At 45.2% G+C, this 27,051-nt stretch overlaps 2 protein-coding genes across 2 annotated transcripts in view; both read right to left on the bottom strand.

The window, feature by feature from the left end:
- baz1a (bromodomain adjacent to zinc finger domain, 1A) overlaps positions 1-12,218 on the bottom strand; it is a 24,808-nt gene extending 12,590 nt beyond the window's left edge. Inside the window, exons 1-11 of the mRNA XM_083998493.1 lie at positions 11,630-12,218; positions 8,789-9,067; positions 7,359-7,514; positions 7,092-7,193; positions 6,201-6,288; positions 5,226-5,348; positions 3,846-4,091; positions 3,654-3,749; positions 1,834-1,972; positions 1,610-1,735; positions 214-534 (exon numbers count right to left, since the gene is read on the bottom strand). Of these exons, the coding sequence (XP_083854619.1) occupies positions 214-534; positions 1,610-1,735; positions 1,834-1,972; positions 3,654-3,749; positions 3,846-4,091; positions 5,226-5,348; positions 6,201-6,288; positions 7,092-7,193; positions 7,359-7,514; positions 8,789-9,067; positions 11,630-11,742 (1,789 nt within the window). The 5' untranslated portion in view covers positions 11,743-12,218. The remainder of the gene's footprint in view (positions 1-213; positions 535-1,609; positions 1,736-1,833; positions 1,973-3,653; positions 3,750-3,845; positions 4,092-5,225; positions 5,349-6,200; positions 6,289-7,091; positions 7,194-7,358; positions 7,515-8,788; positions 9,068-11,629) is intronic.
- A 3,599-nt stretch (positions 12,219-15,817) lies between these two features.
- Positions 15,818-24,885, bottom strand: LOC311006132 (uncharacterized protein). The gene is made up of 8 exons (XM_083998834.1): positions 24,735-24,885; positions 21,995-22,116; positions 19,977-20,115; positions 19,725-19,846; positions 18,902-19,012; positions 18,687-18,793; positions 17,512-17,602; positions 15,818-16,339 (listed from the first exon to the last, which is right to left on the bottom strand). Exons 1-8 carry the CDS (start codon positions 24,829-24,831, stop codon positions 16,226-16,228), a joined length of 903 nt encoding a protein of 300 aa, XP_083854960.1. The 5' UTR covers positions 24,832-24,885; the 3' UTR covers positions 15,818-16,225.
- Positions 24,886-27,051: the final 2,166 nt, after the last annotated feature.

The following is a 27,051-nucleotide window of genomic DNA, read 5'->3' on the forward strand; positions in this document are numbered from 1 at the left end:
TTCAAAATCGATTTTCGATTCAAAACGATTCTCAATTTTCTTTTTGCGATGTTTAGTTTGCTTTTTTGACACCAGACCATGTGAACAAGTTGAGTGATGATACTTTAATATGATTTAATCTAATAATCAGGATTATTTCTCTGACAATAAGAAGAAAACCTATAATGATGACATCAGTACCGAGTATTGATCAGTGATTGGTCGACGTCTCACCTGGCGTCAGGTCGTACACCGACGTACACGACAGCTTCTTCAGCAGCGCCGGCTCGGCCAATCGCAGCTCGACGCAGGGGTCGTCCATCAGGGTGAAGCCGCCCTGCTTCTGGTAGCGCAGCTTGGCGTTGCCGAGGTTACAGTCGGCGCCGGACGCCATGATGTGCAGCCGGAGGATCTCGGAGAGCGTGCAGCTGTCCAGGTCCAGCTGCTTCAGGCTGCAGCCCTGGTGCAGCTGAGGCCACGCCCCCGACAGCGCCGCCACCGCGCTCAGCGCCGAGCGCGTCGCGTCAGAGTCGTCGTCCAGAGCCTCGCTCAGATCTGAGACAGGGACGGAGAGAGAGAAGAAGAGTTATTGATCCTGAGCTGCTGCATTACATTAAGACACATGAAGCAAATACTCTGAACTACTTTCTCTTCTGAAATCACTCCGCCCAGCAGCCATGTCTGGAATGTAGTTCCGGCTGCATTTCCCTCTAAAACAACTCTGTCTCTAATGTTACAATGTACATCAAAAGTGGGGTCCTCAACCTTTTCTTGAAATTGTACCACTTTTTTTCTATAATTTAAAAATATTAAAACATTTTCCCACTTTTTTCCCAACTCGTAACTTTTTTTCACTTTTTCCAGAAATTTCTCTCCAATATTTCCACAAATCCACACCATTGGCCCCAATTTGAACGTATATTGATTAAAAAAGTAACGCTCTTCAGTCTCAGAACAAATATTTGTGTATTCCTGGGGGTCCAACGGGGGTCAGTGGTCTAAATATTGTGTTCGTTTAGGGTCCTTGATGTAAAACAGTTTGAGAAACTCTGTGTTACATTATTATCATCTCATAGCGTGGTGAATGTGCAGCTCACAACTTGTCCACCAGAGCGTTGTGGAGTTGTTGGATTGTGTATTTGATGAGTTTGATGAGGGACAGGGGACCTGTACCGTTCACTGAGCAGCTCACGTCTCTGCCCCACCGATCTCAAAACAACATGCACCGATGATTAAAGGTGATGAACCTACTGCTGTGACTATAGAGATTATGGTGAGAGGAGGATCTGAATAAATGTTGAACTGTTCCTTTATATAAAAAGTAGGTTTGTTGGGTCGAGGTATCGACTTTAGTTAGAATTCCTATGACTTTCTTCTGGAGTAGAAATATTGGATGTATATTTGTTTTATAGGAGTTCCCCCAAACTTCAGGACAGTAACTGGTGTGAGGGAGTAAAACAGTCTGGAGAGTGATTTATGATCTCACAAAGTTTCATTTAACACATTATTATTACATTTATTTTGGATATTTTTGACTTTACATTGATCATTTGATGTTTCCAGTTCAGTTTATTGTCGATAGTGACGCCTAAAACTGTATTTATACACGGTATATAAACGTGTGTCTGACCTTCGGTTTGCTCCACCTCCTCTTGTTCTTCATCCAGAGTTTGGAAAATGGCCGACAGGAAGAAGAAGAGCAGCTCACACAGAGGACCATCTGGGTCCGAGCCCACCAGAGCCTCCTCCAGAACCTCTGTGGACACACACACACACGCTCCGTCAGAACCTACAGAACCTCTGTGGACAGAACCAGAACCAGAACCAGAACCAGAACCAGACCCGGGTCCTCACCCAGGGAAATCCCGTCGGGGAACTCGTCGTTGAGGTCGAACACGTCTCCGAAGGCTCGAAGGAACTCCAGAACCATCAGAGCGTCACCGAAGAGTTCTGGAGGAAGACGAGTTCTGACTGGAACGGGACTGGGCAGCTCCTGGAGGAACACACACACACAGACACACACACACAGAGACACACACACGATCGATCAATAACCAGGAGATTGTAGCGAGGAACAATAGTGCATATAAAATAATATCAACCCAAACAACTTCAGATAAATGTTAAGATACAGTGTTTCCTCTACATTCATTTAGCAGTGGCGCACCGCCACAGCTAAATCCTAGCCGCCGCTGCTTCAAATTTCTTTCTTTTTTTTTTTTTTTAAATTGTCGCTAATCCACCACCGCCACATGCCTCCACCTTCACAGCAGAGTCCTGCACTGCACCTCGCGAGTAGCTACTAAGGTAAACTACAGATAACTACCTTGCTCAGTATCTACTCTTTGCACCCCCTCTGCACCTCGATGACAGACCACAGCCTGTTTTTCCGCAGAATCATTGAACTCAGGTGACAGAATGACAACAGACTCAGGACAGATCAGTGGTCGCTGTTGCCGGTGTTTTTTTTTTTTTTTTAATTAGCGGGTTTGATTCTCGTGTCGGACGTCGCGCTCAGTGCTGGTGGAAAAGAAAAAAAAACTAAAAAGTGTGTGTCAGTCCGTCGGGCTTATGATGATGTTATTGTAGCGCATACAGTAAGTTTAACAGGACATATCCTCTACTGCGCTGTAACATAAACGTGCATAAACTCCCCCTCCTCTCCGCGGCCGTCCGCTGGTGCGAGTGGGAGGAGGGGTAACGGCGATGACGGCAGCGACACCGACAACGACGAGACGGCAGAACGATCCTGTGTAGGAGCTGTCCGTGCGGTTACTTAACCAAAAGTCTCCTGAAGAAGGCCCAGGTTATCAAACTAAGAGAAATATGACCTGTGGTAGTTTGTTTGAATAGCAAAAATACATCATGACATGAAGTTGTCATGAAAAAAAAAAAGAGATGTTGATTCGGTGGAAACCCGGCTTTACAGGTGCGCGGGGGGGGGGGGGGGGGGGGCTACGGTATGCGGGGGGCAATCACGGGGGGGGGGGGGTCTGAGCGCCACTCCTTAAAAAAATCCTAGAGGAAACACTGAGATATATTTCTATACAATTTTCCATTTTCCATACTTTTCCAGACCTGGAAATGTATAAAATGTAGTTCCCTACTTTTCCAGGGGTCCTAGAGAGGGTTCAATGGGGGGGGGCCCAACTTTGAAATTTTACCACTTTTTTCTAGAATTTTAAACTTTTTTCTTTTCTAGAATTTTTTTTAAACTTTTTTATTTTCAGGAAAAAAAAATTAATTTTTTTGAGGATTTTCTGAGAATTTTCTAGAATTTTTAAACTTTTTTCTGGAGAAATTTTACCAGTTAATCTAGAAAATAAATTGACTTTTTGGGGGGGTTTTGGGGTGTGGAGGGGGGGGGGGGTCAGCATCTTACTTTTTTTCTAGATTTTTTTTTGGTCAGAATTTTTACCACTTTTTTCTAGAAATGTTGAAACATTTTTGGAGAAATTGTACCACTGTTTTTCCAGAAATTTCTCTACAATATTTCCTAAACTTCACGCCGTTGGCCCTAATCTGAACGTACATTGACTTAAAAAAGTGACGTTCTTCAGTCTCAGAACAAATATTTGTGTATTTCTGGTGTTTGCTTCATATCTTAGTCCTGTGGGGGTCCGTGGTCTAATTAGTGTTAGGATGAAAATCAACAGCGTGGTGCGTTCACTGACCTTCAGGTCCTCACACTCCATGTCCTCTCTGGGTTTGTTCCACAGCTTCAGCCGCTCCGCGTACTTCTTCTTCTCCTCCTTCAGCTTCTCTCGCTCCTGTCAACGGCACCGAGCAGCGACCAATCAGAGTAAAGCACGAGCAGCGAGCGACCAATCAGAACAGAGAACAGAAGAACACGGAGGAGAACTCACCCTGTCCCTCTCCAGCTTCCTCTGCTCCTTCTCCTCCCTCCTCCTCTGCTTCTCCTCCTCGAACCTCCTCCTCTGCTCCTCCTTCATCTTCTCCTTGTCCTCCCTCTCCCTCCTCCGGGCCTCCTGCGCCTCCTCCTTCTCCTTCTTCAGCCGCGCGCGGTCCTGAGCCGCCGCCGTCATCTCCTCCTTCTGCTGTAGCAGCTTCATCTTCTCCTCGGCCGCCGCCGCCTTCAGCAGCGCCGAGCCCTGAACGCACCACGACACGTTAGAGTGCAAAGGACATTTCACCGCTCATCACCTCGCTACGGCTTCTACACCTCCTGATTGGCTCAGAGCTCCCTCTCTCTCCTCTGATTGGCTCAGAGCCTCCTCTCTCTCCTCTGATTGGCTCAGAGCCTCCTCTCTCTCCTCTGATTGGCTCAGAGCCTCCTCTCTCTCTCTCTCTCTCCTTTGATTGGCTCAGAGCCTCCTCACTCTCCTGATTGGCTCAGAGCCTCCTCTCTCCTGATTGGCTCAGAGCCCCCTCTCTCTCCTCTGATTGGCTCAGAGCCTCCTCTCTCTCTCTCCTGATTGGCTCAGAGCCTCCTCTCTCTCTCTCTCCTGATTGGCTCAGAGCCTCCTCTCTCTCCTGATTGGCTCAGAGCCTCCTCTCTCTCCTGATTGGCTCAGAGCCTCCTCTCTCTATCCTGATTGGCTCAGAGCCTCCTCTCTCTCTCTCCTGATTGGCTCAGAGCCTCCTCTCTCTCCTGATTGGCTCAGAGCCTCCTCTCTCTATCCTGATTGGCTCAGAGCCTCCTCTCTCTCTCTCCTGATTGGCTCAGAGCCTCCTCTCTCTCCTGATTGGCTCAGAGCCTCCTCTCTCTATCCTGATTGGCTCAGAGCCTCCTCTCTCTCTCTCCTGATTGGCTCAGAGCCTCCTCTCTCTATCCTGATTGGCTCAGAGCCTCCTCTCTCTCTCTCCTGATTGGCTCAGAGCCTCCTCTCTCTCCTGATTGGCTGACACTTACCTATTATAACTATGATCATTCCACCTTTTTCCGAACATCAACAACGTAGCCTGTTTTGCTCTTCGGTGGAATTTTATGTTTACGTTTCCATGGTTTCAGTAGTCACGGTAAATGCATGTTTTTTTGTGTGTTTTTTTTTCAATGAAAATCTGTAAAACTCATGGATACCGCAACTATGACAACGACTGAAACCATGGAAACGGAAACGTACAATTCCACCGGAAGTGTAAAACCAGCTTCTGGTTTTGACCAGAGATGACGTTTGGGAACTTGTGAATACTCATGGAACAACCTTTCAAAATAAAAGCCAGCTGGAGCTTCCTGTTACCTAGACGTGTCACTTCCTGTTATCTAATGACATCATCACACTCACCTGTCCAGGTGAGCCCCGCCCCCCGGCCTTAGAGGGGGGGCTGAAGGGGAACAGCGGCGGCTCATCAGGGAAGAACTGGGAGAACTTCAGTTCAGACAGACGGTACTTCACCACGGTGGACGGCTGACAGAGAGAGAGACGTTAACACACACACAGAGTGCATTCTGGGTAATGTGACAGTAACACACACTCAGGCTGTGTCCGAAATCCCCCCTACTCACTCACTATCTAGTGACCAGTTGTTGTAGTGGTGTCTGAATGTTTAGTGATTATTAATGTTCACTATCTAGTGACTGAATCTATCCCACAATTCACCGCCAAATGTAGTGAGCATCCGATGGTCACTAACCGGAGCAAGATATCCCATCATGCATTGCGGTCATGGAGCGACCGGTGTAGCTACCAAATAAATGTGTCTAGGCTTCCACAGACTCCCACAACAAACATCGGAGCAAATTTCCCAACAAGCGTTATAATCTGACCACAGACTCTGGATAGCGAGGCTAATTTCTGTTAGCCCGTCTATGAGGTTTTACATTATACGTTAGCATTAAGCTAGTGGACTTTATGCTTAGTTGTGACACTGGCTGTGTGTGTTGTGAACGTTGTTTCAAACTATGTGGGTTTGAATGAACATGCTTAAATATATATATAAATTACCGCTTAATATATTGCTTCACTCCTCTTTTTATGTTGCTACACCGGCCGTTACCATGGTTGTATCCATGGTAACTACACCGGCCGTTACGATCGCGGTCTGAATGTTTTAATTACGCAACGTAATACGTCATTAACTGTGCGGCGGAGTAGTGTCTGAAAGTGTTTTTTTATTTGACCAGTGAGTCACTATATTGAATTCACTATATAGTGAGGAGGGAGGAGGGAGGAGGGAGGGGTTTAGGACACAACCAGAGAGACAGGTGCATTGTGGGTAATGTGACAGGTGCATTGTGGGTAATGTGACGGCTGCTCTACCTTCAGTGCGATGGTCCCATTCACAGGTTCACAGTGCTGTTTGAAGAGCAGCTTCAGTCTCTCTTTGGACAGACTCGTCTTCCTGCGACTGGACACACAAACAAACAGATAGACAAAGAAAAGTAATTAGTTACAGTTACTACTACTACAGTCCCTTTTACTTCGCTAAAAAAGTAACCGAGTTGTTTTCCTTATTTCCAAGCAGCATCTTTATGTCTGTGTGTGTTGACCCCGTCCAGCTGCTACATACTGTATGTGTATGTTACATTAAGAAAACGGATCAAAAGTAAATTAAATAAATTAAAAAATAAAAAAGGAACCGAGTTAGTAACTGAATACTTCATTATAAAAGTAACTAATTACTAGGAAAAGTAACTATGAAATGCTCAAATATGTCAAATTACTTGCACTAGCCCTCCTAAATTCAACTGTATGTAATAAAACTCCAATGAATGAAACCGAGACTTAATAAAGGGATAGTTCAACATTTAGTCAAATTGGCCCATTGCCATAATCCCTATAGTCATAGCAGTAGGTTTGTTACCTTTAATTGTGGGTGCAAGCTGTTTTTGGAACGGCGGAGCAGAGCCGTGAGCTGCTCAGAGCTACGCTACGGAGGCTCATTATGGGATTTCTTGGTTTCCCTCATCACAAACTCATCAAATACACAATCCAACAACTCCACAACGCTCTGGTGGACAAGTTGTGAGCTGCACATTCACCACGCTATGAGATAATAACACAACGTTACCACACAGAGTTGTTTTAGAGGGAAATTCATGCAAAACCTCTGATGCGCGTTGCCTTCAGGGACAGTTGTACTGTAACTGTAACTGTAAAAGTAGCGCCGGGACGAGGTCACAGCGTCTCCAGTGACATCATCATACACACCTGATCTGATTGGCTTTGACGGTGAACGCCTCGCTGTGCTCGTCCTTCACCATCCTCACCGTGTATTTAAACACCGACGGACTCAGAGACTTCTTCTTCTTCCTGCACACACACACACACACACACACACACACACACACACACACACACACACACACACACACACACACACACACACACACACACACACACACAGGTTAGACTCCTCCCCCTTCCTCAGCCCGTCCTGACCTTTGACCTTTGACCTTTGACCTTTGACCCACTGACCCGTTGAGCTGGGCCTTGGGGCTCTGGAAGGCTCCTCCCTCCTCGTCGCTGTCGGTGATGACGATGGCGTCTCCGTCGCCGTGGCCGTTGGCGGCGGCCGGAGCGCCGGTAGCGCTGGCGTGAGGGGACTGGACCTGCAGGATCTCACACACATGTCTGACACACACACAGAGACACACACACACACACACACACACACACACACACACACACAGAGAGACACACACACACACAGACAGTTAGTGATTAGATTGAGTGGCGAGGACTCCCCCATAGAAATACAGACCAATTCTAAGTCATAAAGTGGTAGTAATAATCTTTGCCATGTACAACCATGTTGATTTAACAAAATAAAATGTATTAGACCGATCGGTTCATTGTAAAACATTTATTTATTTACGTTAATGTGGTGATTTCAGTCCGTAGCCCAGAGGCAGCTCTGCTCACTTTTCATTCAAACAAACTAATGCCACAGTTCATTTCATCAATGAGACCGACATTAATCCCCCAAAAACAGTTTAACCAGCCACGTGTTAACGGCGCTAAAGCCGAAATTAAAAGAGTTTTTAGCAGCTTACTGCTGTGGCTCCGTTGCCGCGAATTGGCGATAGCAGATGCTAATTTCTGTTAGCCCGTCTATGGTGTTTTACATTACACGTTAGCATTAAGCTAGCGGGCTTTATATGCTTAGTTGTGAGCTGTGTGTGTTTTGAACGTTGTTTCAAACTATGTGGGTTTGATTGAACATCTTTGATGTTTAAATAAATATATATTGCTTTACTCCTCTTTTTATTTTGTAAACCATTTTCACTGTAGGACAGGCTAGGACGCCGTTTGTTTACTGTGGTCACTTCCGTCCCTCCCACACACCGCGCTGATTCGCTTAGGGCACTGCCAATCAGAATCGCCGTAGCTAGCACACAGCCAATCAGAGTACCCGACGAGTCTACTCTCCCAACGGCCGACGAGTCCCGACTGAGCATGTTCAACCGACAAGACCCGACGAGATCCGACAAGACCCGAGGCTCCCCGACGGAGAGGAACACACCAAACAGACGAGCTGCCGACGCCGTCCGACGAGGTGTGTCCCTGGCTTTAGTCTTAGTTGTAGTTTTTATTGAGTCTTAGTTGTAGTTTTTATTTAGTTTTAGTCTTAGTTGTAGTTTTTATTTAGTCTTAGTAGTGATGTCAATCTTCCCCCCAAATCAGATTTTAATTTCTAACGCTTCTATGTTATACGGATATACGCGGCTCTCGGCTGGAGCTCATTTCATCACAACCACTTGTAATGACAAGTTATCTGGGGAGGAAATGATCGGATTTTATGCTAGAAATAAGGTCCAGATTGTAAAAAAAATGCTAATTCTCCTTTAAGACACTAAACAAACTGAAGAAGAGCTGAGGCAGCACAGTGAACAGTCGTCCGGTACCTGGCCCCGTTGCGCCCGGCGACGTCCACCGTCTCCCCGGGGAAGAAGCGGTCCTTGACGAAGGCGTAGACGTCCTCACAGAGCTCGGTGAGGCGGGCGCGGCGGCTGAGCGCGGCCAGGTGCAGCAGAGGAACCACCAGCGTCTGAGGGAAGTTCTGGAGGCTCTGCTTGGCTCGCCGCTCGCTCTCCACCGCCTCCAGGTAGGTGAGGCCCGCTCGGCCCGTCAGGGCACAGCTCCACACCAGGCTGTTGCACAGGATGGTCCGCTCAAAGAACTCACTACAGGAGGAGGAGGAGGAGGAGGAGGAGGGGGAGACAGGAGGAGGAGGAGGAGGAGGAGGAGGAGGAGGAGGAAGAGACAGGAGGAGGAGGAGGAGGAGGAGGAGGAAGAAGAGGAGGAGGGAGGAGGAGGAGACAGGAGGAGGAGGAGGAGGAGGAGACAGGAGGAGGAGGAGGAGGAGGAGGAGGAGACGACAGGAGGAGGAGGAGGAGGAGGAGGAGGAGGAGGAGGAGGAGGAGGAGGAGGAAGAAGAGGAGGAGGGAGGAGGAGGAGGAGACGACAGGAGGAGGAGGAGGAGGAGGAGGAGGAGGAGGAGGAGGAGGAGGAGGAGGAGGAGGAGGAGGAAGAAGAGGAGGAGGGAGGAGGAGGAGACAGGAGGAGGAGGAGGAGGAGGAGACAGGAGGAGGAGGAGGAGGAGGAGGAGGAGACGACAGGAGGAGGAGGAGGAGGAGGAGGAGGAGGAGGAGGAGGAGGAGGAGGAGGAGGAGGAGGAGACAGGAGGAGGAGGAGGAGACAGGAGGAGGAGGAGGAGGAGGAGGAGGAGGAGGAGGAGGAGGAGGAGGAGGAGGAGGAGGAGACAGGAGGAGGAGGAGGAGACAGGAGGAGGAGGAGGAGGAGGAGGAGGAGGAGACAGGAGGAGGAGGAGGAGGAGACAGGAGGAGGAGGAGGAGGAGGAGGAGGAGGAGGAGGAGGAGGAGGAGACAGGAGGAGGAGGAGGAGGAGGAGGAGGAGGAGGAGGAGGAGGAGGAGGAGGAGACAGGAGGAGGAGGAGAACCATTCATCCATTAGTCGTTTGGTCAATAAAATGTTATAAAATGTTTAAAAACATCAACCAGTGTTTCTCAAACCACCATCTGGTCTTGGTCTTGTTTTGTCCACAAACCAAAGAGAGACTCAGTTTATTGTCATAAAGGAACAAAGAAACCAGAAATATTCTGGTCTGGTCTGGTTTTGTCTGGTCTTGGTCTTGGTCTTATGGTGCGTTCCAACCCGTAACTGGTGTTTTTCCGACCAGAAGTTACGGGTTTGACTCCGTTCTGGTGCGTTTCCACGGTAACAGGTCAGAGAAACACCTGGAACGCTACAAAGTCGTGACTTGAAGTCGTGACTTACAGGTTCAAAGTCTCAGGTGAGTTCACTTTCAGTCAGCTGACCTCTGACCTCTGGAGTTTCATTCACATAACAAACTTCATCACTTCCTCTTTAAACTCACCTGAGCAGGTGTAGTGACTGGACCGTGGTTAATAGGTGTACTGGCCCTTTAACTCACCTGAGCAGGTGTAGTGACTGGACCGTGGTTAAAGGGACAACGAGGAGTTTCGGAAAGTGAAGTGTTTCCACACTACATTTATGAGCCTCCGCACCATGAAATTCTTTGACCGGCGCAAGACAGACTCATGTTTTCATTCATCAAGAATTAAAGTCAGAGGTTGGAAGACGATCACATACCGTCGTAGTTCCCACCATAAACGGAGATTCGGCGGCGTTATTCTCATGACTCGCCACGAAACCGAAAGTAAAGAAACGCTGGTCGGCTCGCCCAGCATTTCCACCACCACTAATAATAACAAAATAACCATAGAGACAAAACCATAGATTTATCTAAAATGGACCATTAACAAGTGGTAACGGAGATTCATCCACATTAATATCAGACTTTTTTATTGTCGCGGAATTTTTCATTCTGCCGATGGAGAAACTCCTCGTTATCCCTTTAACGGGCATACTGGCCCTTTAACTGACCTGAGCAGGTGTAGTGACCGGTCCGTGGTTAACGGGCGTACTGGCCCTTGTCACTAGGACCGTAGTTAATAGGTGTACTGGCCCTTTAACTCACCTGAACAGGTATGGTGACCGTGGTTAATAGGTGTACTGGCCCTTCAACTCACCTGGGCAGGTGTAGTGACCGGACCGTGGTTAACGGGTGTACTGGCCCTTTAACTCACCTGAGCAGGTGTAGTGACCGGACCGTGGTTAACGGGTGTACTGGCCCTTTAACTCACCTGAGCAGGTGTAGTGACCGGACCGTAGTTAATAGGTGTACTGGCCCTTTAACTCACCTGGGCAGGTGTAGTGCAGTGAGCGTTTTGGGCCTGTTGCTGCTGAGCTAACGGCTAACAGCTAACGGCTAACAGCCTCAGAGCTAACCAGAGCTAACCGCTAATCCTCGTTAGCTCAGCGGCTAGTTGCTCATTAAGAAGCCGAGTTAACGGTCACCTGCCCCGGCCTCGGCTCGCAGCTCCGCCCGGTGCCGGTACCGGCTCATCCCGGTCTCTCTGGACCGGGACACCGGGATGTGTTCACGGACCGGCGGAAGTTTCACTTTTACTCCAGAACTTAGTTTTAGTTTTGGTCTTTTGTTTGTTGTTGCTCTGGAAGTTTTCCCACCGACCGACCGACCAACTGTCAGTCCGTCGGTAACGTAACTTACGTCAGTCTAACTTAACTCAACGTTAACGGCTTCTCCAACGGCGGACGGACGGACAAACACCTGCCCAGGACGGTGGAACCGGATAATAATAATAAGTAATAAGTTACGTTACGTTACTTTAGTTACTTACTCGTAGGTCCTGAAGATCTCGTGTGTGATCTTACAGAGGAAGACCTCCTCGTCCGGCCGCAGGTCCGCCGGGGCTCGCTGCCGGACGAAGGCTTTCCTGTGGAGCAGCGGCATCTCCCTCCCGAACCGCCCGAACCGGCTCGATCACAATGAAACCACCGAACACGGGACTCGAACTCCGGGGAAACCAACCGAACTGGGACCGGGCACCAGGTCCAGAGGAGGAGGAGGAGGAGGAGGAGGAGGAGGGAAACGGAGCAGCAGCAGCAGCAGCAGCGCGGGTCTTTTGTTAACGCGCTGATAACGAGCCCACATGGAAACGTGCTCCTCTCGGGGAGAAGAGCTCCGTCTCAGCCCGGTAAACGGGAACGGAACCGTCCGAGGAGACTTCACACCGAGCCCGGTACCGAGGACACTCACTACTAGTTAAGTTAAACCGGCAGCGACGGCTTCTAAACGGCCAAACTACACCGAGTTGTGTAACGATGAAGCGATAATCCGCGGCTCAAACTGAGCAGAAGTCCCCGGGCTCAGAGCTCCACTGGCGGCTTGTTGACCAAGTTTTTATCCCCTTCACGGACCGCGCTCAGGCTGGGAAATCTTACAACTCTCCACTGCTTTGTCAAACAGTAACGAGTCATTGGTAGTTGTAGTTGTAGAAAAGTAGGCTACAGCAGTTTTGGTGGGTCATTCTTGGGCAGGAAATGAATAAGATTTTAGTCATTAACAGAAATATCAACCCCTTACATCTACTACTTGGTATATCTGACCTGTCCATCGCTGACAAATTTAAAAGAAAACTTTATCAGACACTTGCTTTTTGTGCTAGGAAATGTATTCTTTTAAACTGGATAATTCACAAAAAGTTCACATGGATTAAACTCGTGCTTGGTTTTTTTTTTATTGTTTATTAACTAATTTTCTTCTTTTTTTAATGACTGTCTTCTGCCTGAATCTCCCTACGGGGATTAGTAAAGGTTTCAATCAATCTCTACCTACCGATTAAGAGACTAAGTATTGAATAATGTCAGATCACATTTTTCAACTAGTTTGTTTCTTTTAATGAAAACAAACTTGTAAGAAGCAAATATTTAGTAAAATACAACTCCGCTTTGTCAAACAGTAACGCGTCTTCGTCCTGTTGGAGTTTTGAGTTGTTCACATGGATTAAACTCGTGCTGTCTTTTTTATTGTTTATTAACTTTATTAACTAATTTCCTTCTTCTTTTTTTAATCTTCTGCCTGAATAAGTAGGCTACTAAAGGTTTGAATCAATCTCTAGGCTACTTACCGATTAAGAGACCATGATTAATGACAATAATGTCAGACTAGTTTGTTTCTTTGAATGAAAACAAACTTGTAAGAAGCAAATATTTTGTATATTTGCTGAAGAAGAAGAAGAAGGTTAATAAATATTTATTATAACTGACTGAATGCTCTCTGCTTAAATCAAATGTTTTTCAGTTCTTGAACACCGGGCCAGGCTACTATGATCTGATTATTTAAATGTTTTTTAAAGGGCAAACAAGAAACCAGAGACTAATGTAAAGATGATACAGAAGTGAAAATAATGTTTAGAGAGTTTGACAACTTTTTTTTTGTCTCCCTTCAACAACACAGACGGAAAAACACAGAAAAAGCTGATGAAGCTTGATAATGTCTGACATTATAGCTTTAAAAACTGTATAATTAATTAACAAGTTCAAATGGAAAACAGATTGTTAATTAGTGGACAGTTTTAATTGTTTATGGTTTAATTCTGCAACAAAAATATCTTATTTGTGTAATATTTCCCAGATTTTTTTTTCTTTCAGAAAATTATCAACAAGAAATTGTTAAATTAAAAAAAAAAGTGAAAATGAGCGTTGAGTCAAACTACAGGTTGGATTTAGTTCTGTAAATAACTTAAATAAATTCAACAAGTAAACAAGAACATCCACAAACATTTAAGCGCCATTTTTTAATTTAATTTTTTTATTATTATTCTTTATATTTGACCTAAACTAGCTGAGTTGTCTTGTCTAATCCCCGCCGCTCGGTTTTCCCCGCGGCCCCTGAACGCAGCACACTGTCTGAGCCGGGGCGGGAAGTCGCTCTCCTCCTCGGCCTCTGATTGGTCCGCGGCGCCGTCCGTTCTCCCGCGCTGGGCCAATGGTTGCCCTGGAAACGGCCGCGGCGGCTGTTGCGAGAGAAGCGACCGCGGTGATGAAACCATAGAGCGGGTGACGTCAGAGGAGCGAGCGGCAGGAAGCGGTGACGCATCATCAGGGGGAAGATGTTTGTCACTGATGATGAATCTCAATAAAGATTCAAGTGAAAAACAAAATAAATAAATAAATTAAACGGTTTTTATAGGAACACGGTTCTGTTTTGACTAGTTTTTTGCAGTGAACTCATTCATTGTGAACTGGTTTCTGGGTCCATGTGAAAGGTTTGTTATTATGGTCTGCAGAGAGTAAAGTAAAAGTAGCTCAGTCGACATATTACTCCAGTAAGAGTAAAAAAGTACTTGCTTTTAAAGGTACTTAAGTATCCAAAAGTACATGCTTTTACATTTACTAAGTAGCCTAAGAGTAAAGAGTACATTTCTTATTTTTCACATCAATGAATTAGCCTACTATATTTTTTCTAAATGAATTTAAAGGGACAACCAGGAGTTTTGTTAAAGTGAAGTGTTTCCACACTACATTTATGAGCCTCCGCACCGTGAAATTCTTTGACCGGTGCAAGACAGACTCATGTTTTCATTCATCAAGAATTAAAGTCAGAGGTTGGAAGACGATCACATACCGTCGTAGTTCCCACCATAAACGGAGATTCGGCGGCGTTATTCTCATGACTCGCCACGAAACCGAAAGTAAAGAAACGCTGGTCGGCTCGCCCAGCATTTCCACCACCACTAATAATAACAAAATAACCATAGAGACAAAACCATAGATTTATCTAAAATGGACCATTAACAAGTGGTAACGGAGATTCATCCACATTAATATCAGACTTTTTATAACCAAATAGAAACTCCTGGTTGTCCCTTTAAGGAGCTTTTAACTCTTGTTAGTGAGAATGAACTCTTCGAAAGCAGCTGCACTGATGTGCTGCTTTTAGGGGTTAGGGTTTCCTTCTCTGACAAACACAGCTTGTGTCCAATAGGAGTTTAGAAAAAGACCTGAAAGTAACCAGTACTTTTCAGCCGTACTACTAATTAACTCCAGTAAAAGTACTAATATTTGTCTTGGAAATGTATTCAAGTAGAGTAATAAGTACCAAAGTAATCTAATACTCAAGTAAAGTACAAATCCTCTGGAGTAAATTTACTCCGTTACTGTCCACCACTGGTGGTACGACGGAGGATCAGGGCCACATTTAGAAAAACATATTCACAGACCTCAAGAATAAAGTTTTATAAGAAAAAAGTTATATAATTAATTGAAAAAAGTGGCAATTTCATGAGAATAAAATTGGAAATTTACAGGAAAAAAGTGGTAGTTGTACCGGTAAGTGGCTACGGTGGGAATAGGATGTCCTGGTTCTGTTTTGTGGAATAGAGGCATTTTCTTTTTACAGTACAGATACTGACGACAATATGATGCTGATGAGCCAAAAGATTCAGTATCTCCTTGTTTGAAGAACATTCACCAAACGCTCCAAACGCTCCACGGCCTCATGTTAACAACCTCCCTCCTCTATAAACAACAGGTCAAAATATTATTTATGACTTTATTCTCCTAAAATTATGAATTTATTCTCAAACTTGGTGAAAAATGTTTTCTCAATGTGGTGCTAATACTGGGTCGTAGAAATTGGCATTGAAAACAGAATTAGACATTGTAGTAAAAGTTGTAACAACAACATTGGCAGTGGAAAATGTTCCACTGAAAAGAAAAATATATACATCATTTTTATTTTTTATTAAATATATTATCATGTGTTTTTCAGTTTCAGTCTTCAGATTTCTTTTTCATGTCCGTCTTTGTTCCGTGTTTGTTTTGGTTTTATTTTCAGTCTCACTGGTTTTCACTTTCTATTTTTTATGTCTGTGTTTTATTTTTCAGTGGAACATTTTCAATACAACTTTTACCACAATGACAAATGTTAACGTCAGTGATCTGGCTCCTCGGGTCAGGACCAGGTCTTGGTTGGACCAGGTCTTTGTTGGACCAGGTCTTTGTTGGACCAGGTCTTGGTTGGACCAGGTTTCTGAGGACCAGTAGGTAAAGATTGAACCAGTTTAATGAGATTTTTAGTAAAAAATATAAAACAAATATTGATGAAGTGATTCCAGCTGTGTTTTATTTCACCGTCTGTCATCGTCCACAGACCAGATCAGTCCAGACCAGAACGGTCCAGACCAGAACGGTCCAGACCAGATCAGGCATCATAACTGGTCTAGACCACTTCAGACATCCAAATCCAGATCAGACCAGTTGAAAGCGGTCTGGATGAGTTCAGACAGGACCAGGAGTCAAACTGTTTCAGACCAGTTCAGTCCAGAAGAATCCAGTCCAGTCCAGTCCGGTTTAGTCCGGTTCAGACCAGTTCAGACCGGTTCAGTCTGGTTCAGTCCAGTTCAGTCCGGTTCAGACCGGTTCAGACCGGTTCAGACGACCCGGTACAGGTGTATCTGTCTCAGGGCGTCCTGGTCTGTGTCTTTGCCCAGGTAGACGTCGTAGTCCACAGGAAGTTCCTCCACCCAGCCGGGCTGCAGCGCCTCCTGGTGGACACAGGGACATCATCATAGAATATAACAGCGCTACTTTTCTCAGTAAAGAGAAATCAAAAAAGTTCCTGTTACTGACAATAAGATGTTCTGTTACTTGACTCAACAGGTCCCATCACTAAATAACACACCTGTTGAAGTGGAGTTATACATTATACACATTTTTTTATTTTTCAGTTCATCAGCTGGTCGGTGAAAGGTGTATATCTGGAACTAACCAACTCACTCAGTATCCCTCCACACAGACAGGAACATGTGACGCGGTGTAAAGGTCTTTGCACACTGAATCGTTTTTTTCTGCATGTGTTTTTTGTATCCGTCATCCAACAAAAACGTTACGCGCAGGCTCCTTGCACACCGAGTCCGTTGTGTTTTATTCGCATGCGTTTTTTATTTTGTGTTCCACATTTCAGAGAGGGAGACAAAAATCGTCACACAGTGATGATGCACTTTGTGGTTCTCTCAAAGAAATGAAAGAGAAAAATCAAAATATTGTGTCCATCCTGAGAGGAGCCAGTAGAGGGGATCTGCTGCTTGTTAATGAGCAGCAGATCTATCATCATCACTTCAACTGTTCATTTTGGGATGTCAGAGGTCCAGTTGGATAGATATTGATTATTAGCTCACACATTAAACAGAAGACGGACAATTTCCATGATCCTGAACAGCGGCTGGCACACACACACACAGACACACACACACACTCAGCGGTGACCCCCCCCCCTCTCTCCAGCCTCTAAACTCTGATGTGATTGGTCAAAAGACTTTTCACTGATGTGAAAAACGCTTTAAATCGAACCTGTTCCGAAAACTTTAATGACGGATGAAAGTTTGGGACTCGGTGTGTAAACATGATCGACACAACATGAGGTTGAATTTATTTTTTGACGTGCGGCAATTTAGGACGAAAAAAACGGACTCAGTGAGGAAAGGCCTTAAGTGTGGAAGAGGCGGAGGGATACAGAGCGTTGTGTGTCTGTGTGGAGGGATACTGAGAGAGTTGGTTAGTTCCAGATAAACGGAGGTTAGAGAGGGAAGTCCCAGTCATCTGACGTATCTGAGCATTTTATAAAAAAGTAACACAATAGTTAATTAGTAATTCAGTTACTAACTCAGTTACTTTTTGGGGAAAGTAACTAGTAACTATAACTAAGTAGTGGTGTTACCTGCAGAGCGTCCAGACTCTCCTTCAGACTTGGAACCGTCACCAGCAGAGACCCAGACCTCCGGAAGTTCTGCATGATGAACCTCCACGCTCTACACACACACACACACACACACACACACACACACACACACACACACACACACACACACACACACACACACACACACACACACACACACACACACACACACACACACGTTACTGGCCAATCACAGCAGCCGAGGTGCAAGGCATTCAAAATAAAACAATAATACACAGGTCCAGTTACAATAAAAAGAAAGAAAAAAGGGAAAGAAAGAGAAAGTTCTCAAAATAATAACATGAAAGATTAACTCTTAAAGGAATAGTATCATTTTTTTAAAGTGTGGTTGTATGACCTCCAAATAGCCCCTAAGTACTTTAATTGCAGTAGAAGACTCTCTGCACTCCTCCCGTTAGCAACGCCAGCCCATAATAGCCCTGCCCAGAGATTTACAACATATAGTGTTGTGAACAGACCCAAAGAAACGGCCTATTTTCACGGCCTAAAAGAGGTTTTACCTAAAAAAAAAATACACAGTTCCATTGTTCATTATAATATAATTTTTTCCAGCCCTTCAAAGTGCAGGAAAAACACAGTTTTTATTTGGCCCTAACCAACTCACGTATCCCTCCGCCCAGGGTTAGCGCCGCCGATCAGCAGTTGGTTAGGTCCAAATAAAAACTGTGTTTTTCCTGCAAAAAATTATATTATAGTGAACAATGGAACTGTGTATTTTTTTTCAGGTAAAACCTCTTTTAGGCCGTGAAAATAGGCCGTTTCTTTGGGTCTGTTCACAACAATGTATGTTGTAAATCTCTGGGCAGGGCTATTATGGGCTGGCGTTGCTAACGGGAGGAGTGCAGAGAGTCTTCTACTGCAATTAAAGTACTTAGGGGCTATTTGGAGATCATACAACCACACTTTAAAAAAAAATGCTACTATCCCTTTAAGTCTAAAAAGTGACTTTACATGTTTCTTAAATGCTTTTTTACTTGGAATAGTCCTAATATTTAAAGGAATAACGAAATGCCTCTATATACAACAGTGCTTTTCACTGAATTAGAACATCAGCATTATAACCAATCTGATTAGAAAGAGCTGTAGGATACTGACTGTGAATAATGATCATTATTGTAATTAATGTTAGTCACCTGATCTGCTCGCTGGGCTCCATGAAGAACTCAAACACGTTGTTCATCACCAGGACGTCGGCGCTCTGCAGCAGGACGTCCTGGGTGAGGACGTCAGCGTGGACAACCTACACACACACAGTCGTCAGGGTAACACACACACACACACAGACAGACACACACACACACACACAGCCGTCAGCGTCACACTCACACACACACAGACACACACAGACCTGAGCCCTGTCGTTCAGCTTGTACTTGAGCATCATGTTGTTCTGCAGCTGGACGAACTCCTCACTGAGCTCCAGACCGATCAGACGGGACGCTGAGCTGTACACGCAGCCCTGAACGCACCACACACACACACACACACACACACACACACACACACACACACACACACAGATACACGTTAAAGGGATAGTTCAACATTTAGTCAAATTGGCCCATTGCCATAATCCCTATAGTCATAGCAGTAGGTTCGTTACCTTTAATTGTCGGTGCAAGCTGTTTTTAGAACGGTGGAGCAGAGCCGTGAGCTGCTCAGAGCTACGCTACGGAGGCTCATTATGGGATTTCTTGGTTTCACCTCATCAAACTCATCATATACACAATCCAACAACTCCACAACGCTCTGGTGGACAAGTTGTGAGCTGCACATTCACCACGCTATGAGATAATAACACAACGTTACCACACAGAGTTGTTTTAGAGGGAAATACAGAGACTGTTGATGAAAAACTGTCCCTGAAGGCAACGTGCATCAGTGGTTTTGCATGAATTTCCCTCTAAAACAACTCTGTGTGGTAACGTTGTGTTATTATCTCGTAGCGTAGCTCTGAGCAGCTCACGGCTCTGCTCCACCGTTCTAAAAACAGCTTGCACCGACAATTAAAGGTAACGAACCTACTGCTATGACTATAGGGATTATGGCAATGGGACAATTTGACTAAATGTTGAATATCCCGTTAGTTCTTTCTGTCCCTCTGCGTGATGGATTTGATATCTCATGTTTGTTTGTGTTAGTAACTGATGTAAATAGAGAAGTGAACCGACCCCGTAGAGAACAGCTCCCAGTCTGGACCCCACGTCCACCAGCGTCCGTCCACTCAGGTCTGGGAGGACGTTCTGGAACAAGAACTGGAGCTCCAGCACCGAGAAGGAGTGAGACAGGAAGTCTGGAGGAGAGAGAGAGGAGTCAGTGTGTGTGTGTGTGTGTGTGTGTGTGTGTGTGTGTGTGTGTGTGTGTGTGTGTGTGTGTGTGTGTGTGTGTGTGTGTGTGTGTGTCTGTGTGTGTGTGTGTCCCACCCAGCGGTGCCGTCCTGATGGAGCCACAGCTGAGACAGTAGTTCCGGCTCATGTCTCCGTCCTCACACAGAGCGTCCACCGTGTCCTCGTCGTACAGGAAACTGTCCACATGGACGGTGGGACGGGGCCGCTGCTGCATCTACACACACACACACACACACACACACACACACACACAGAGTCACACACACACACACACACACACACACACACACACACACACACACAGAGTCACACACACACACACACAGTCAAACACACACACACACACACACACAGAGTCACACACACACACACACACACACACACAGAGTCACACACACACACACACACAGTCAAACACACACACACACACAGTCAAACACACACACACACACACACACACACACACACACACACACACACACACACACACACACACACACACAGTCACACACATTAACTTGTAATACAATAAAAGCTAAATGTTAACTTAACGGCTCGGGGACTTTCTTGTAAATTATATTCCTTAAATTAACTCTTTCGCGACCATTGACGAGACTCGTCAAAACCGTTTTTTTACAGATTAGGATAATAGACACTCTGAGGTACCCTGTGTGTGAATATGGTTCCTCTGATATGTAAAACTGTTTTAAACTAAAATCAAAACATAATGTTTTTTATAAACTGTGTGATCTTGGTTTTATTTGAGTAATCGTTCTCCTTGAATGCTGCTGTGGGGACAGCGTGCAGCGCTGTGCGGCTGTCGGCTACAGTGTTGCCACTTTCTCGCTGAATCTGGCGGCTTTCCAAACCCTCTTTTGACAAAAGCGACCGACGACAAATCTGGCGACTTTTTCCGGTGTTGTTTACAAACGTTTCTGGTTTGAAGACTCGGATCTGAAAGCCCGTTATCACGGCAGTTTTCACGGTGCAGCGGAGCGGGCGCTGAGCAGCGGGGGCTGCGACCGGCCGCCCCCGCCCCGAAGCACCCACCACCGGCCAGTCACACAGCAGTGTCACGGAGCTGCTGCGCTGCGGCCAGAGACCCACACCGCTGCACCGCTGCCACACCCCCCAGATTTGCCTACAAATATATTTATTTAGCTGTAGAAATGATTTGGGAGACGCCACACTGCAGAGTACCGGTAAAATGAGCAGATTGCCACTTGACACAAAAGTGCGTTTTTCTCTGAAACTAGAGCGGGAGCTCCGTTTTTGGAGAAACCCAGCTCTCTTCTCCTCCTTCGTACTCACGAACGAAACGGCGGAAAAACTCGCCGTTTTTTCGAGAAGCACGTTGTAAAGTCACTCTTCAACCATGTGAAGACCGTTTGTTTCTAGGTGATGTACAGAGTTCGGTTCGACGTGAGATAAAAGGTAAACAAATAGCCAAAAACATGTGGTCCTGAGCGGATGTGCTGAAGAATTAGTGTGGTCGCGAAAGAGTTAAAGAGTTTCACTGCATTTTATCAGCTTGGTGCTTTTATTTTGAAGGAAAGGTCTGTCTCTCTCTGGCCCAGTGAGTCAACGGCCCCAGACTAACCACTGGTCTCAGTCTTCACACAGCTGATTGGTCACAAAAACAACAAAAACCAGCTTTGAGGACGAGTTTGGACATCGCTGCTCTACCTTTTTTTTTAAATCCTTTTTAGAAATCATACCACTTTTTTCTAGAATTTAAAAAAAAAAAAAAACGTTTTTTCTTTGGAGAATTTTTACCACTTTTTTCTAGAAATGTTTAAACGTTTTTGGAGAAATTGTACACTTTTTCCATACATTTCTCTACAATATTTCCACATATTCACACCATTGGCTCTAATTTGTACATATACATGGACTAAAAAAGTAACGTTCTTCAGTCTCAGAACAAATATTTGTGTATTTCTGGTGTTTGCTTCAACATGTTGTCCAGTGGGGGTCCGCGGTCTAATATGTGTCAATTTAGGGTCCTTGATGTAAAACAGTTTGGACATCGCTGCTCTAGAGTATTAGTTGATCAATAATCAATAACCAGTGATGGGTGATGAGTGCGGTACCTTGGCGTGGGCCGAGGTCTCTGACGGCAACATGGCGTCCAGCGGCAGACTGGCCCTCAGCTCGTCAGCGATGCTCTGCAGCATCACTCTCCTGTTGTCCACCAGCAGCTCGTCCAGCTCCTCTGAGGACGAGTCATGTAGAGTCATGTGATCAATAATACCATGCAGCTCTTTAACCAATAGGAGAGGACGTAGAGTCATGTGATCAATAATACCATGCAGCTCTTTAACCAATAGGAGAGGACGTAGAGTCACGTGATCAATAAAACCATGCAGCTCTTAAGCCAATAGGAGAGGACGTAGAGTCATGTGATCAATAATACCATGCAGCTCTTTAACCAATAGGAGAGGACGTAGAGTCATGTGATCAATAATACCATGCAGCTCGTTAAAGCAATACTTACCTTTCTGGAACTTTTGCACATTTCTTTGTCTAAGTTAAAATGCTATTAATAATCTGATGATACATTAAAATGTAAGAGAAACCCAACAGGGTTAAAAACTCATCATTTTTTCATTCTCATATAATTCTGAGAAAAGTCTGACCAATAATATTATTCGGTCCGATTAATAAGATTTGACGAGCGACCGAACCTACTTAATATGTAATCACTTTGTGCACCCCTCTCCTCCTCTCCCCCCTCCCGACCAGGAAGAACGCTTATTGACAGAGCAGTAGCAGGACACAGAGAGCAGAGGAGACTAGAGTCACAACACACACTAGAAAGAAGGTTTTTGGAAATAAATAGTTTTTTAAAAGACCAATAACTGCAGCCGCAGCTGGTCGTGGAGTTTCATGTCTGATATTGTAACGTTGATAGTGATCAGCCCCGAGTGATACGTAAACACAGGAAGTCAAAGCATCCAGTGCTAACGGCTAGGCTACTGTTAGCTCCCTTAGCTCTGGGAGTTCTCAGCGGTCCGGACCCGGTTGAACTCCGGACCGGCGCGGTTCCACTCGGCTCGGTCTGGATTTATTTTGGCCCTGAACCAGCGCATCAGGTGGCGCTGGTCCGGCCGCCAGCCCGGCTCGTTGAGAACTGTAATCTGTAACAATCACTTCCCCTGCGTCTCCAGTAGCAGTAGGCTAACAACAGTTTATTATAAAACTCATCAGTCATCATCACTGAGTCCGTTTATACGGTTTAAAACTCCGGTGTTGTGTTTGTTTGTGTTGTTCCCGTTTCACTCGCGTTCCTGTTCTGTTTACCGTTGCCATGCCAACGCATGCAGCAGGGAGGGAGGGGGCTCGTGGAGATGCGGCAGGAGTGAGAGGTGGGTGGGACTTGTGAGGGAGGTGGAGCTGTTGATTTTCAAATGTTTGTGCTGTGCTGAGTGAAATGCCAGATCGGTAAGTATTGCTTTAACCAATAGGAGAGGACGTAGAGTCATGTGATCAATAATACCATGCAGCTCTTTGACCAATAGGAGAGGACGGAGAGTCATGTGATCAATAAAACCATGCAGCTCTTTGACCAATAGGAGAGGACGTAGAGTCATGTGATCAATAATACCATGCAGCTCTTTGACCAATAGGAGAGGACGGAGAGTCATGTGATCAATAATACCAGGTCAACCAGCAGGTTCTCAAGTTAAATATGAGTCATTTCATCAATGTTCATTTCAAAACCGTGCTGGTCCAGCTGGTCAAACACTGGCTGACTGGGATGGGGGGGGGGTTGTTACACCTTTTATCTTTGTTGTTTTATGAAGTCTCAAACACTGTTGCTGGAATTTAAGCTGGACTATGAGCTGAAGGTTTCCATTAGTACATGTACAACTTTCACTGGTATCAGAATATGTTCATTAAAGGGTTAAGAAGCTTTCTAATGTGAGGACCCACACCGCTGTCACTGTTCTTCATTTATCCATCAGTGATAAGTTCTTCTTGTTCATACTGAACCACAGGAAGATGTTTAGTTTATTTCGGTCTTGACAATTGACATGTCACCTCATTTTACATTAGAAATTAGATCACACTTAAATCTACCTCAGCTAGATGCTTTAGTGTTGGAACATGCACAGTTAACTCACATAGATGCATGTTTTGTGTTGTGGTCTCAGTCTGTAACAGTTGAGTCCAGGTTACAACAGGTTGGAACAGAGGCATTTCTTCTATTTGACATCAAATAATGAATTCTGTGATGTAGTTTGAGAAGTTTAATCCAGCGTAGAGGACCAATGTGACGGTGTCCAACATGAACAGTCTGCAAGTTACAGGAGCTGAGAGGAGAAGTGTTGAACCTCTCGGTCTCCTCTGTGTTGATCTGACTACACATGTTGAACTCAGTTCAGAACGCAGTTTTATCTGTATAGCCCGTTTTTACCACCAGTCTGTCTCAAAGGGCTTCACATCCCATCATAACAACATCCTCTGTCCTTAGACCCTCACATCCACTGAGGAAAAACTCCATGGAAAACCCTTTAAACAGGGAAAACCAGGAGAAAGCTCAGGGTGAGCAACAGAGGAGGGATCATCACCCAGGACAGAGATGTTGTTACACACAAGACAACAGTTTATAACAGAGAATGTGGTTAGCATGGAAATGTTAACATGGTGTCAATGCATTAGAGATATTTAATACACCACATGTCATAACTTCATGATGATGGCGTGGTGAGGAGACTCTTCCTGGTTCAGACCATGTGGTGCAGCAGCAGCAGCAGCAGCAGCAGGACAGGTGGTGTACCTACTACTACTACTACTACTACTACTACTACTACTACTACTCCTGTTTACCTGAGTTCCGGACCCAGTCCAGGACCCGGGGCAGCTGGTCTGGTCTCACTCTGCTGAGCAGCAGCTTCAGCTCCGTCTGGGCCTCGCTCAGCTCCATGCTTCCTCTCCGAGGCTCCGAGGCAGCAGCGGCTCTCCGTCAGGACTCAGTCCGGCCGAGAGGCTCCGAGTCCGGGGAGCAGCAGCAGCAGCAGCGCGGCTCTGTCTGAGGGTTAAGGTGGACCGGGATTGACTGACAGGAAGACAGACTGTGTTCTCTCCTTCAACTCTCCGGACGACCTTAAGAGACGGAGTTTTTTCATACAAAACTTTATTAACAACAACAACAATAACAACAGACGTTTGTTTCAGTTTATAAACTATTATAAAGACATTAAAGCAGAAGTAAGCTGAATGTTTGTGTTAATCTAAGTCTTAAATAGTTGTATCTTCCGACAGCAATCACTTCTATAGAGTGTTTGGTCTGAAACACGGGTCTGTCAGTCACTCTGCTCTGCTCTGAGCCCAGGAGAAAACATTTATCGTATCCTACAACCTTTATCCAATGAGGAGAGAGAACGGCATAAAGGGGCAGTCCTCTCTGTGTGTGCAGCCAAGGGATGCGCGTGAATGTGGTGACGTAGGGACGAGGGCGGGGGCTGCTAACTCCATCTGCTGACAGGAAGTTAGACAAAACCACCGGATCGGTTACTGATAGCTTTAAACGTTTAATTTCTATATTTGTGTTGTTCAGGTTCGACCTATGAAAAATGTCCAACACACACAAACCAGTGAATTTAGATTAAATGAGACAGAAATCAAAGTTTTGGGTGAAGTTGGTTTATCCTGGAGAATCACCATAGAATACCTATTTGTATGTCTGTATTTTAGCTCTTTATCTAACACTGCACTTTCCTCTTTTACTCTACAAGGAGCTTATAAATGTGAATACATTTTGAATTATCAAACCGGTTTAATGTAAAAACCAATTACAGTAGGCTATGGTCATTTCTCATGTAAAATAGCAGATAACTGTTTGCAAAAAATAATGATGATGATTATTTATTTATTTATTTAACCTTTATTTAACCAGGCAAGCAAATTAAGAACAAAATTCTTATTTTCAAGTGCAGCCTGAGGGGGAAGGGGGAGGGGAGTGCTAAAAGTGAAACAAGGTTAATAAATTACACAGAAAAATTCTATACAATACAATATATCAATATAATCAATAAGATACTGATGATGATGGAAGAGTTAAACTACATCCAGCTCCCTGAAAAGAAGAACGACCACAACGATCACACATTACAGCGGTCTCCTATTAAACCCACTGATGGCCCATCACCTGGACCACCACCCATCCCAGGGAACCAACCCAGAGCCATTAGATTTGGACTGCCAAACTAGAGCTTTTAAGTTTGTAAACTATGTTTACCACTGTAACGTCACAGATTTATGTTATTGTTAAATTTACGGCTGCAGACTGGAAAGATCTACAAAGGACGGTGAGGACAGAAAATATCATAAGCATCATCTCGCTGTCCCTCTATCAAAGAGGTTCAGATGCTGTACGTGTCACAACCATCACTATCTTTTAATGCAAACTGCACACTCTATTTATCTATTTATTTAAACTCCTACTGTTTACTCCATTTCATGTATTTCTATTCGTATCTACATGTGAGAAACAAATTAATGAAAGAATTCACAACAAAGTTTTCCAAGTTTCTGCATTTTCCACTCATTTAGGCTCTAGGACAGAAGGTTTCGTTTCAGCCTATGTACATACACATGTGTGAAATGACAATAAAGTGTCTTGACCTCTTGACCTGAAAACTGTTCCCACAGGGCGGACAATATGTTCAAAAGTTACAATAAAATAAGTAGGACAACAGTCAGGGGGGTGATGGTCGGTTAGTGAAGCCCCGCCCCCTGCAACACTGAGTCGGCGCGAAAAATTCAAATTCACGTGGAAGCTGTGAAGCCAAAGGGGGCGTGGCCTCCAGAACACCACTTCCTGTCCCGTCGCTGTGGAGACGGAGATGAAGGAGCATGAGACAAGAAAATAAACACACAGAAGTGGAGCTGCTGAAGAGAAGTCACGGTAAGTTTAACGTTACATTTTACTAACTCGCGGGAAATATACGCTGAACTGAACTGCAGCGGTCAGAGATTCAAACGATTCAACCGCGTTAGCCCCGCCCACTGTCTACGTCACCAGGCGGCGCAACCAATAGGAAAACAGCAACAAGCACAGCACAAGGAGGAGAAGCAGCAGAGAGGAGGCAGAAAACCAGGAGGAAGGAGAAAGTAAACAGAAGGAGAGCAACATAGAGAGGTG

This window comes from Trachurus trachurus (genome assembly GCF_905171665.1).
Source record: "Trachurus trachurus genome assembly, chromosome: 22".
In the NCBI taxonomy this organism is placed as follows: Eukaryota; Metazoa; Chordata; class Actinopteri; order Carangiformes; family Carangidae; genus Trachurus; species Trachurus trachurus.

Coding starts and splice junctions, on each gene's coding strand:
- LOC311006132 (XM_083998834.1), bottom strand. CDS start 24,831: ATGGAGCTGAGCGAGGCCCAGACGGAGCTGAAGCTGCTGCTCAGCAGA. Junction 19,013..19,724: donor TGGGAGCTGTTCTCTACGGG/GTCGGTTCACTT, acceptor TGGTGCGTTCAG/GGCTGCGTGTACAGCTCAGC. Junction 17,603..18,686: donor GAGCCCAGCGAGCAGATCAG/GTGACTAACATT, acceptor GTGTGTGTGTAG/AGCGTGGAGGTTCATCATGC.